The sequence below is a fragment of the Triturus cristatus genome, chromosome 11, assembly GCF_964204655.1.
Source record: "Triturus cristatus chromosome 11, aTriCri1.1, whole genome shotgun sequence".
Lineage (NCBI taxonomy): Eukaryota > Metazoa > Chordata > Amphibia > Caudata > Salamandridae > Triturus > Triturus cristatus.
In genome coordinates, this window is record NC_140594.1 from 853,709,446 (window position 1) to 853,722,191 (window position 12,746).

At 44.4% G+C, this 12,746-nt stretch overlaps 1 protein-coding gene across 2 annotated transcripts in view; it reads left to right on the forward strand.

Moving 5' to 3' along the window:
• LIMS2 (LIM zinc finger domain containing 2) overlaps positions 1–12,746 on the forward strand; it is a 229,914-nt gene that overhangs the window by 117,141 nt on the left and 100,027 nt on the right. For both annotated transcript variants that reach the window (XM_085634662.1, XM_085634660.1), the window contains exons 5-6: positions 1,721–1,870; positions 9,459–9,609. In XM_085634662.1, the coding sequence (XP_085490788.1) occupies positions 1,721–1,870; positions 9,459–9,609 (301 nt within the window). The remainder of the gene's footprint in view (positions 1–1,720; positions 1,871–9,458; positions 9,610–12,746) is intronic.

Sequence of the window (12,746 nt, forward strand, 5' to 3'; positions counted from 1 at the left end):
GGCGGCGGAGGGGACATTCCAGCTGCGCGAGCGCTTATGTAAGAGTCATTGTTAGGTTTGGGGCACACGTCCCCTCACAATTCCAAATCCAACAATGGCTCCTCTAAAAGACCCCTCAGCCAGAGAGCCCCGGCTAGGAATATTTCGCCCTCATCCCATTAATGAAGCGTCGCATTCTTGGGGGAGGCCTGCTGTGCCTCCCGTCCACTCTTTGTACTCCGCAGTGACTATTTCTGGGGCGCTGGACCGGATCCACGCCTGAACCTCGGCCTCAGAATGGTACAATTCATAAGTGGCTCCTGGATGGGGGCGCCGAGCAGGGGGCTGCGGCCGGGCGCCATGGCAACGCGGCTGCTCTCGCTCGCCGCCTCGGGCCTGGGCCAGAGTTGGCCCGGGCAGTGAACCCTTGTTTGGGGGGATTGTGTAGTGCAAGATAAGGGGCTTTCTGCACCAGTCAGTGGCTGTTGCTCCTTATTCGTGGCCCTCTGAATGGAGCAGGTGGAGGTCCCCGAACCCTACCCCGAATAAGGGCATGACTAATGGTAGAGAAGCGACCCTTGTAGCTCTGAGTGGAGCTGCGACCACCCCCTCTTAAAATCTGATGCTTCCCTCAAAGGAAACAATACACAGCCTGAACTGGGAGTTAATGTGGAAGGACCACAGGAGCCTGGAGGGACATTGTTGTATCCCAAAAATGTAAATAATTTTTTTGAATACCAACTTAATTCAATTTTTAAGTGTTCCCAGTTTGCCAATTAGGGAATTGGGCCATTGGCAAATAAGTGTTTTCTCCAAGCTCACACATTTGTGTTCAGATGGGAAAGCCAAGAGTAAAATATAGTTCTCTTGGTTAGCAGTTTAGCCACTGTACACATCATGTCTTGGGCCTAACCATAAGCATGTTTTAGAAGTCCGTGGGTGACTGTAAGGATTTCAATGCATCTGCTGGTGAGTAGTTATTGCTTGCGTTAACCAGGGCTAGCTGGTCCCCCTCTGAAAGCACCACCCAGCAACACAGTGACATACATGCCAACATTGAAGGACAGGGACGTGGGAGATTTAAAATAAAAAATCGGGAGAATGAAAATTTCCCATTGACTTCTATTTTAGAAAATGCAATTTCAGGCGGGAGACCGCTAAAATAAAGCCATTTTTGGCTTGAAAAATCGGTAGCCTCCCGCATGAATCAGGTCTATTGGCATGTATGCAGTGATGTATAAATCATCTTTGCTAATGAGGAATAAAGGATCGTTATATAAAACCTTTAAATAAACAAGATACGATGTTCAAACTCAACAAACTGTGGAAAGGGCGGAACAGGAAAAGGGTGCAAGAAGAGGAAAGAGGGTAAGTGGAGAAGTAAGGGGGAAGTAATAGTAACGTTACTGAAAATCATGAGTCTTGAACTGTTCCCTCAGACATAATAATGTTGGCGGAACCTATGATTGGAAGGGATTTTCCTGAGGTGGCTGATGCAGGAAAGAACACAGGGCATGCATTTAAAAACAATCTAAAACTCGTATTTCAAATCTCTGTCCAGAAAGCTGGGGTGGGACTGAGCAGGGCTTTGCAGTGCAGGCAGGGCTGCATTTCTTTTTAGCGCTGGTTGTTACTCTGGCTACGTCTTGCAAGATTGCGCTCAGCAAAGTGAGCATGGTAGCAGGAAGGCCCTCCTCCTCTGACTCTTTCTCCTTGTCTCTCCTCTGCTCCTGTTTCATAGGCATCTTTGTCGACCCTGCCATAACCGCGAGAGGGCGAAGAGGCTTGGCAAGTATATCTGCCAAAAATGCCACCTGATTATCGACGAACAGCCCTTGATGTTCCGAAATGATGCCTACCACCCTGACCATTTCAACTGCACCCACTGTAGGTAAGTGTCCACCATATGTTTCAGCCAGCTAGACACTAAGTTTTGACACACTGGAGCAGAAGGTTTCAAACTAGGGGGTAGGCCCCCCTGGGGGGACCTTAAGTGATCTCGGGGGGAGGGGGGGGGGCGGGGGCAGTCTCTGGCCAAAAGAAGCATCTTTCTTTGTTTTGAGTGTTAAAAACATGAGCTGTCACTTTGTAATGGCAGCCGTGGTCCGTGCAGGTTTGACAGACGAGGGAAAATAATTATTTATTTAATTTTCCCTCGTGGTTGTCTGTCAAATCCCCCCAACCCGGACCGACCTCCCTACCGCTCTTCGGCTGTGTAATGGGCCATCACTAACAACTTTTGTCATATATATCCTGACTGGGAGTATGTGTAAAAAGGGGTAACAGAGCTAAACTGCAACGTTTAAATATGTTGAAGTATGATATTTTTTTTACGGGGGTTGAAGCATTAGGAAGTTTGAAGGCCACTGCACTAGAGTGACCCGTCCTTCCAAAGAGTCATTGTGCAGCTTCCAGGCTGGATGGCGATGGTAGAGTTCCTGAGTGTTGTTTGAAAGAGTCCTTTCTCAACTTCTGTTGATTTATTTGCGTAGAACAAAATACTCACCTCAGTAACATCAGTGAACATTTCCCTTCTGTTCTCTTCCTTCACACTAAGGAGAAGGTTCTCCTCCGAGTAAAGAACTGAGAGAGGCAGGAGTACCAGCCAGGATGTCTGTACTCACTTAGGCTCTATGAATCAGCATGCGATGAACGCAGTGATGTAGAGAGAGGGCAGTGTTGGTGAGCCATTGTGATGTAAGAGGCATATAAGGACTAAGATTAATTAATACATGATAACTTGTTCTTATTTTTTATTTTAGTTTCTTGGGTGAAGATTTTCACTCTCTTTGATACAGTGCTAGAGACCATGTCCGCACCTAAACAGTCTGTGTTTATACTAGGCCACCGCTGCGATGGACAAATATCCATTACCGACCTGCACAATTATTGTCTCTCATGTCTTGGTCCAAAACACAACTTGTCAAGGTGCAAACTCCGCCTTCAAATGAACCCAAATGCCATCAAGGAATGGGAAGCAAAGTTATTCATGGCCCGTGACCGAGATGACCATCAGGGAAATTGTCACTCAGAGATGTGGTCCAGGGCCAGATCCAGGTCTCTCTCTCACCGCTCAAAGTTCCTCATCCTCTGCCAGATCATTGAGGGGAAAAAGAGATGCCACAAAAAGAACAAGTACTCCTCTTCTCCAACAAGGATGAAATCTAGAGGTATGTCCCGCATCATGCTTCACCCAGGCCCCTTTCTCTCTATAGCCAGAGTTAGGGGCAATAGCTCCCAGAGGAGAATCCTCTTTTCTACAGGCCTAGAAGGCCATCATTTCAGACCAATGGGTCTTTCAAATTGTTGGATATACTCTACCCGTACACCATCAACCACCCATATCCCCACCCAGAATCTCCTTCCATCCAAGAACCATCTAAGGATACTGTAGCAGGAGTTAGCAGGCCGGAGCCGTAGAGTTGGTACCAGAGCAGGAAAAGGGGCAGGAGCGCTATTCTTGGTTCTTTCTAGTCCCCAAGTAGAACAGTGGTCTTCTAATGATCCCTGCACCTCAATCTCCTGAACCTTTACCTGCGCATGGAAAAGTTAAGAATGCTCTCCCTGCCTTAAGTTTAGTTGGTTTTGGATGTGGAAGACTGGATGGTGTTCCTTGACTTGCAGGACTGGTGCTTTCAGTATGCTGATCATGCGATCACACAGGAATTACCAGGAATTTGTGGTGAGATCCATTCACTACCACTTTGCAGTTTTTTGGATTGATATTTGCACCTCGAATCTTCACTAAGGAAATGCTGGTGGTTGCGACCTATCTCAGGAGGTCATGCATTGCTGTGTTCCTGGGCAAGTGGCTGCTCCAAGCCAGTTTGCCACAGATGATGGCACTTCACCTGCAGACAACAGCTTCCCTAATCTTCGACTTGGGGTTTTCCATCAATGTGCCCAACTCTCACCAAGACCTCTGTGCCTTGGGTGGATCTTTTTGCTATTCGGGAGAATGCCCATTGCTCGAGAGTCTGTGCCTTTCTGCTGCAGTTATTTGCAGGGAGCCATGGGGGACAAGTTTCAGTTGAAGTGAAAGTGTCAGCTTCAAAATATATGTTTCTCACATACCCTTAATTCCTTGGGATTTGAGGAAGGTTAACCAGGAGTGAGCGCAGGGCATCCTCATCGCCCTGGACTGGTCAAGCAAAATATTGTATACAGGCCTTTTGCACCTCTCTCTGGGTGCTCTACTTCGCCTCCCACTCAGAGTGAACCTTCTCTCCCAGTCAAGAAGTTCTACATCCCAGTCTCCAGGGCTCACATCTTCATGCGTGGAGATTGAGCGGAGCCGTCTGAGTTCATTTTGGATTTCACCAGAGGTGATCTACATGATTCTTTCAGTCCATCGCCCCTTGACAAGTCAGTCTGTTCTGGGAGATTGAACAGATTTATGGCATTGTGTTCCAAGCAACAGGTAGACACTGTGAAGACTACCGTGGCCAATATTCTTCAGTTCGCATGATCCTTGTTCCAGCAGGGTTGCTCAGTTGGTATGGCCAAATTGTATTTTGTGGCTTTGTGAGCCTTTCTGTGTCTTCCAGGCCAACTATCTTTATTTAAATCACCAGTGCTTATTTGATTTTTAAAAAGGCCTGCTGAACATGTTTCTGCCTGTTATGTTTGTTATGCCACGAAGAGACTTAAACTTGCTTATGGTGTTTTTGATAGGTGCTTCGTTTGAGCCCATTCATAGTTCCTAGTTAAAATTGCTTACCTTCAAAACTATAATTTTGGTTGCAGTGACCTCGGCTCTTCTCAATAACGAACTATAATGATTGAGTGCCCATCTGCCTTTCCCATGCTTTTTCCTGTATAAGAGAGTCCTTTGAACTAAAGCGGCTTTCCTCCCTAATTTGGTGTTCCCACTCCTCCATATGGGGCACTGTGTCACATTGCCCACCATTTATCCCTGCCTCACCAGACCAAGGAGGCACAGCAGTTACATTGGTTGGACACCAGGTGTGCTGTACTTACTATATTGACCACATAAGAGACATCAGGTCTGATGACCAGCTCTTTACAGGGTGCACGGGCAACAAGAGAGGTGGTGTGGAATACAACACAGTCTCATTGGATATGGTTGACTATCAAGATTTGCTATGTACCGCTAAAAGATAACAGTTTTGGGGAAACAAGCCCCATTCCACAAGGACAAAGTCCTCCACTGCAGCCTTGGCATGATGCATGCAGGCGGCAGATATATGTAAAGCAGTGACCCAGGCTTCCCTCCACACCTTTGACAATCGTTGTTTCACTTCTGAGGTGAAAAGGGAGGCCATTTCACTCTCTGTGCTTCAGGATTTCCTCATTTGACCTTTCATTCAGACTCACAACATGGGGGAGTACTGCTTGGAAATCTATCCAGAGGTGAGGAATCTGCAGGTAGAAGTATCCATCAGAAGGAAATGTTATTTACCTTCGTTAAGAATTTCTGGTGGTTACTCTATCTGCAGATTCCTCACCAATTTCACCCTCCTAGCCGTTCCGAAGAAAGTTCATAGACATTATAATAAGATGCAAAGTTATTTTGTTGCACTGCATCTGTTAATTGTTGAGGTTGTTTTTGTGTCTCCACCTTGAAAAACGTGGGTAAAGAAACAGTTGAGAAGTGACATAATGGCATCGGGATGGGCAATATTTGGCTCTAGTGATGACACTACTAATCAACTTCTGGCGTCCAGGTAGAACCAGCGCACCTTACTGGTGCCTGAGAGCTACGCCATGAGTTTGTGGATCTATACTGATGCCTGGGATATTTAGAGATGATGAACCTGCAGGTAGCCAGAGTATTCACCAGAAAGATTGTTACCGAAGGTAAGTAACTTTTCCGTACCAGCTGCTAAGGTTGTCTTTTCCTCATGACTCCTGAACTCATAGCAACAACTGCAAGATATTTCTGAAGTAGTTCATGCTTTCACCTCCCCTGGAAATTGAAGTCTGACTGGTAAACCTTTGCAGGAGCTTTGTGATGATCTACCTTCTTTTTTAACAAGAACATAAGCATCCATGAGGATATTAGCTGAGCCAGATCTAACCTCCTTGAAAGATACCCAGAATAGCGCAAGCAACAATTCAGCATGATTTATAGTCTCCAACTAGGTGACTGAAGCTGTTGCCTCAAATCAGGGTCGCCTCTTGACCAGTGGCCATTTTTTAAATTGTTTGTGCTTAGATTTTCCAGTCTTAGCTTGGAAGCCATTAACATATCTTTCCAAGGGGCTTCAGTTCCCAACTTGTGTGAAAAAAGGGAGCTATTTCTCCGCTTCTGAAAAAAGCAGATCTGGACCTGGATGACCTGACAAGCTGAAGGCCTCGCATTCCTGCACCGGTCAAAATTATCAAATGGTAACCTAATGCACAGAAATAAACAGGTTTTCTGGACCTCTGCACACAATACAGTACTGATAGCTGTTGCCTTTGACAACCCTCATTCTGTGAGAGACCAAATTCAGATTGCTGGCCTTCTACCCGTGGATTTGAACATCTGTTGGTCTCATAGACCTTCAATGCCTTCCTAAGCAAAGGCACATGCCCAGATGCCCTTAAGGCAGGTGAGATTAGTCCGCTTCGCTGCCTGGATCATCTTCAAGACTAGCTGCATCCTTTATAAAACCCTGAACAACAAGAACCCACCTTACCTGGCAACCAAGTTTGCCATATTTGGATGAAAGTGCCAGACTAGGTGCCTGGACAATGCCAGACTGAAAACAGGACACTGCAAGAGGGGAAAAAACGGAAGGCACGCCTTCTCCGTTCATGGTCACAGGATCTGGAACAGCTTCCCTATCAACATCAGATTAGCACCAACTCTCCTGGAATACAGAAAAAAGCTAAAGTAAGCACTATTCAAGGAGTACACCCCATGTCCCGACAGTCAACCCTTGACCCTAGTGATTGTATCTTCCTGGAGGTCCATGTGCTCTGTTGAGCGTTCCGTTGCTCTGGAGCTAGATTTGTACTCTACAAATAGCAACACATACCATTCTCATGGTCCATCTGGTGGGTGGGTCTTGGTCCTACTAGCTCAGCTCTAAAGTGGTTTAGATTTTTACTCATGGGCTATTTCAAAGTGGTCTCTTTACCCCCTTTTCATTTTGAAGAAATGTTGGTAGAGCTCAAGGTTTCTCTTGTTTAGCCCTGGCCCCATTGTATTTGACATGCATAGTCAACCTTCAGTTTAAGTAATCAGAAAGTTTGGATTTAAAGCATTCTTCTATACAGATGATACGCAATTGCTGCTGAGCCTTGAATGTCCTAAAGGCATTGAGGTCCCGCCTCTTAGGGTCTGCCTTCTTGGGATTCAAGGATGGACAGCTACTAACTTTCTGAGATTTGATTGTAACGAAAGTGCAATCCGTGTCATTGGCAGATAGCCTTTGCCATGGACTTGTAGTATATGGCCAGCATTTAGTGAGGGTTTATCCATCCCAGCAGAGAGTAAAGAGCTTTGGAAACTGGTTTGATAAGGAGCACTCATTCAATTCTCAAATTCACAAGTTCTGAACAACATGCTTTCAGCTTCTTCAGTCTCCGCCAAAAGGTCTTGGCCATTCTTTCACTCTAGTCTCACGCCACTATAGTTAGCTCCAATGCCAGTGCTGTCTATCTCAGGCTTCCAGAGGGACAGATCTACAGGCTGCATAACATACATAATATGACAGGCTGGTAACTGTTCTGCACAAATTTGATCAGGTTCCCGCAAACTGCTGCACAGGATCCTGGCTTCTGGTCTAACAGCTCATGAATTGTAAGGTGCGGTGCTTGGTTCACTGCTCCTTTTATCAGAAGGGACTCAAGATTCTGTCTCAATTGCTGAATACATGCACCCTCCAGGTCCTTTCTATCAGGTTCCCTCTCGCTGGTCACAATGACGGAATGTTTGAAAGAACTCAGTGGAGCTGGAGCCTTTTTGTCCTGGGTCCTAAACTTTAGAAAAAAAATCCCATTGAACTGCAGCAGAACCCAAATTCTGTTTTACTTTGCAAAAAGCTGAAAAGTTTCTGTTAAGCCTGTAGTGTTATGATGTAGGTATTAGTCTTTCTTTTTCTTTTTGTTCTGGTCTCCCAGTGCACCTGTCCTAGTGCAAGGACAACGTTTTAATACACACTGCGCTTTAGTAATAAATACATAAACCAAAATACACTGTGCCATCTCTGTTGTTATTGTCTATTTCATCTGTACTGTTACTAAATATCCATACCCGCCTTGCTGTGAAGAACCCACGAGTTTTGGGATCCCTGCTGCTAATAATAATATCTTCTTTATTATTAACAACTCCACATGAGCAGTATCATTGCTAGTGTTGATCCCCCCCCCCCCCCGGAATTGTATCATCCCTACGTCTTACAAACCAGATGGAAATTGAGAATTCCTGCTATTAATCTCAACCCACAAGGCACCGTTAAGTATTACTTTCATTTCTGACCTTAAATAGGCACACTATCTGTGAAGGGTATTTTGTGCTAAAGAGAGAAACTTGTTTTATTTAATTAGCAGGAAATTGTAACAGGAAATAGAAGAATCATTACTAATAATCTTGTAGTACTCGTTGGACAGTGACCGGGTCAAATGCTGTACTAAGCCACTCATAGCAAGACTTCATCCATGCCCTCATCATTTCTAAGGAGGACAGCCTCCCACTTGAGGATCCTTGCTGTTAGATTGGTCCAATTACAAGAATACTTCTTCCTCAATTTCTTGACAATGTAGGTGACTGGGACGCCAGAAGAGTTATACACATCAGTCCAGTGCACCAAGCACATCATGCTTCAGTTCCGTGTCCTTCATCTGTGGTCACACATTTCTGCAGTCCTGCCATACCCTTCTAACCAGAGTGTAAGCACCTTTACCTCTTATTACAATGAGACCCTGGGAAATATCCTTGCGAATTCCTAAGACCAGAAATGATATTTCAATTCCTCAGCTCAGCTTTGGCAGATTTTATGAGCATTCACAAGAGCATACTAAAAATCTTTTTTGAGGCCAGTATTCCTTCTTTGACATTGTTAAGCTGTAAATGAGGGACAAATAGCCCTCCATCAGAAATCTTCAACGAGTGAAGAGCAAGCAATTTGTACAATTCGAATTTTACCTTTTGGTTTCTGTGTATTTCAAGCCTACTCTGCCCTTCACTAGAAAATCTTTATGTAGTTGGCTTGTCTTTGATGAGGCTTCATAGGCTGACATCAGCATATCATACCATACATCTTTCTATAAAATGCTGGAAAGAATGCAGCACATATATTAAGCAAAGTCCTCATGGTGATCCTGAAATGAGGCACCCAAACTAGGTTTTACTGGCACATGCCCAAATACAACATTGGTTTAGGATGAAACGAAGCAGCTTTACCCCCATTACTTTACAGTGGTGCTCTGGTCTGTATGTACCAGCATAATTTAAAGTTTACACTATGTGTTGTCTTCTTTTTTGCCTTGTATTTGTGTCTCATTTCATGATTTTGTTGTGTCTGCAGGAAAGAACTGACAGTGGAGGCCAGGGAGCTGAAGGGAGAGCTATATTGCCTACCATGCCACGACAAAATGGGAATCCCAATCTGTGGGGCATGCCGGAGACCCATTGAGGGCCGTGTGGTGAATGCACTGGGGAAGCAATGGCATGTAGAGGTGAGGCATATTCACCATATTGTGGTGCTAACTCCTGGTGTAATGACGCCTTTAGACTAATTTGCTGTGTAACGGAAACCTTGAACAACAAAGAATTTGAAAGCAAACTCTTTAAAGTATTCGGTGGTTTCCAAACAAGTATGTAAGAAATGGGGTTATTAGTGTGGGGGGGGCAGGATGGTACCTACTACAGGTAATGACCACTATCCTTGTCAGGTTGAACCCTCACAGTACCTAAATTAAACTGAACTCAGCTCCCTGGTAGATTTGGCACATAGAAGACCTGCTTAATTTAGAGGCACTGTGTAAAATATTTACGCAGTACTAAAACAGTAATAAAGGCAAAAGGCAAAACAATAATAAAAAAAAACAAATTAGAAAAATTGAGTAAAACTTAAACAAGATTGCAAAACTCCAGAAAGAGGAACCAGTGGTATGATTTCTTTAATGGTACATAAAAATAGAGCCATGAAGCACAAAGTGATTCATATAGTCGTAGTAGAACATAACCTTGGCACAATTTGATGCTGACCTCAGTGGAGCTATACCAACCAGGTATGTCCTGGGCAGAAGATTTTACCTTCTGACTTTAGCTCTTTAAGTTCAAATCCACTACAGTAATATACTTGTAAAATCACTCAGGCCACCATGGGAGGGCTCTTAGAGGCTCACAGAGTATCTGACAGAGGCTACAGCAGGGTCCAGTCTGGGTCCAGTTACTGCTGGTCAGCTTGACAGTTGCAGGAAAAAGCCTCTTGTAGCTTGCTGTGTCCCTGTAGCTGTAACATGATGTCACTATTATGACCCTTGGAGTCCACTTCTTTTACCAGGGAGAACCGGTCCAGTCTTCAGTCCTCTCCTGTTCTTCAGCAGGTCCAGAAATGTTCTGAAGTGGGTGTCTGGAGGTGCCATATTTATACCTGGCATGAGGTAGTGGGTGGGAATTACCCCTGGGACTCCCTACCCAATGTTGTAAAGGTTTGCGGGGCTAACCATACCCACTTTCGACATTTCCAAAATGGCCGAAGTCTTTAGACACACTAAACTTGGGCTCTGTGTGGGAAATGTGTGTGGGAAGTGTGTGTGGGAAGTGCACTAGCACTATGGTAATCCTGGTGTCTTCCTAACACTAAAATCCAGTTTTTGGCAGTCCCTGTAACCCAAACATTCAGAGCTGAGCTTTCAGCAACCAGACAGTGGATACACACAAAGTTTTTGTTATACTGTTTCCCTACCTTGAAGTGTGCCCCATATGTTGTATGTAAACCCAGTAGACCTGTCCAAAAGACTGTTACAGTGTAATGTTGAAGAGGGACCCAATGTGATTGGGGCCCGACTAGCTGGCAGGACAATAGGGCGCCCTATACTAGGGACCTTTAGGTAAGTTAAATCAGTCATTCTGGCGTATAGCAACCTCATCATGTTGAATGGAAGAGCACAAGTGCTTTACCAGTGGTTAGCAACAGTAGAGTGTACAGAGTTCTTTAGCCATCAAAAAATAGGGTTCAGCAAAAAAGGGCAAATATTTGGGGTGACCTTACAGAAAGGGCAAATTTCCAACAAAGTATCTCAATGACAATTTCTGACATTAATATTTGTTTACATGCTTCACAAGTTTCAAATGAACACATTAATACTGTGAGTCGAGCCTGTTGATGGAAGGGAAGCTCAGGGCATAGTCTTGAAGATCCAGCTAGAGCAAAGGGCCATAAGAGACCCCAGGGTGCAGGAGGACATGGGATTGGCACGTACTGCCCATCTTGTGTGACTGGACAGGACCTGAAATACTGCAACACACATTATTGCCTGCACCTACTGCAAAACAAATACTGGCATGGTTACAGTTCCCCACGAGTGAAAGTTCTGAATACGGAAAACTTCTCATGGATTCCTGAACGTGTAGACATCTCAGGAAATTCATGGTATGCACCTCATGTGTGTCTTGCTACGTTTCCTTACAAACTGTACTCTAAATGATATTGCATATATATAAAACATTGTTTAATTTGGGTTATTTGTAATTCTTGAAAACTAAATTAAATCCATGGTTTGCCAGAAATATCACATCATCTTTCTTTCCCAAATGGTTTCAGACAAAATAATAGACCACATTTGTGAGGCCACTTATATCACTGGATAGAGCAGGGCCAAAACCTAAAACATACCATGTATGGTTTGGGTAAACTGTTCTACTTACATTTTCTTACTTTGGAAATTCTGAGTAGATCTGGGTGGTGTATATAAAACAAAGTCTGAAAAGTAGGCATTTGGGGAACATTTGCAAATGACTGAATGAATGTTGATCCAGCATAATTTCACCATCTGTACTAATATCAGGTCCCGTGAAATCCTGATTTGGGGGCAAACAAAAGTTTGCCCTTGAATAGGGATTCAGTTAGCTCACACATAGGTGGTTGCCTTTTTGTTTTTTACCGGGTAAAATGTAGTACAAATAGTGTGGACAAACTGTGCACATAGTCTGAATCCACATAGTCTGAGTTTGCATACACATGAACAGGGTAAAGGACACGGTTTTACTGAGATAACACCATTCTTGGGTCTGAAACTTGGAATGGTGCAGTAGATTCACACCTGAAAATACTGCACCCGGGTATATTGGTATTCACTGAGCACTCAATAACACCCCTCAAATAAATTTACAAGCAGCAAACACCAAGCAGCAATTGTCCATCCTTTAATGCCAGTGTCAACGGTCCCATTTCAACAATCAACTAAACCCAGCAAATAACAATAACGTATGAGACGGCATTCAGGCATTTTTCTAAAGATATATCTACCTAGAAAAGCAAGGAGCAGTTGTTCAACCTGAAACTCTGTTTCATTAAAGGTGACATTCTGGGATGTTCAGGGAAGGGTCACTTATTTGCCTGTCCTGCAAGCTGCTTATTTGTAATTCCTGCCCTTTTGGCACTTAATGGCTGTAGAGGGAGTGCATACCTCTGTCGGGGAGAAGGACTATAGGCCTTTCTCAGAGTTTGACTGGCTTTTGCTCGCCAAACTGGGGGTTTGCTTGTCTCATATAAGGGTCAGTGAAGCAATAGGTTTCCAGTGGTGGAAACTCGGCACCTCTGCCATCGTAAATGTTTGACCCACAGAGCCATCAGTCAGTCCGTCAT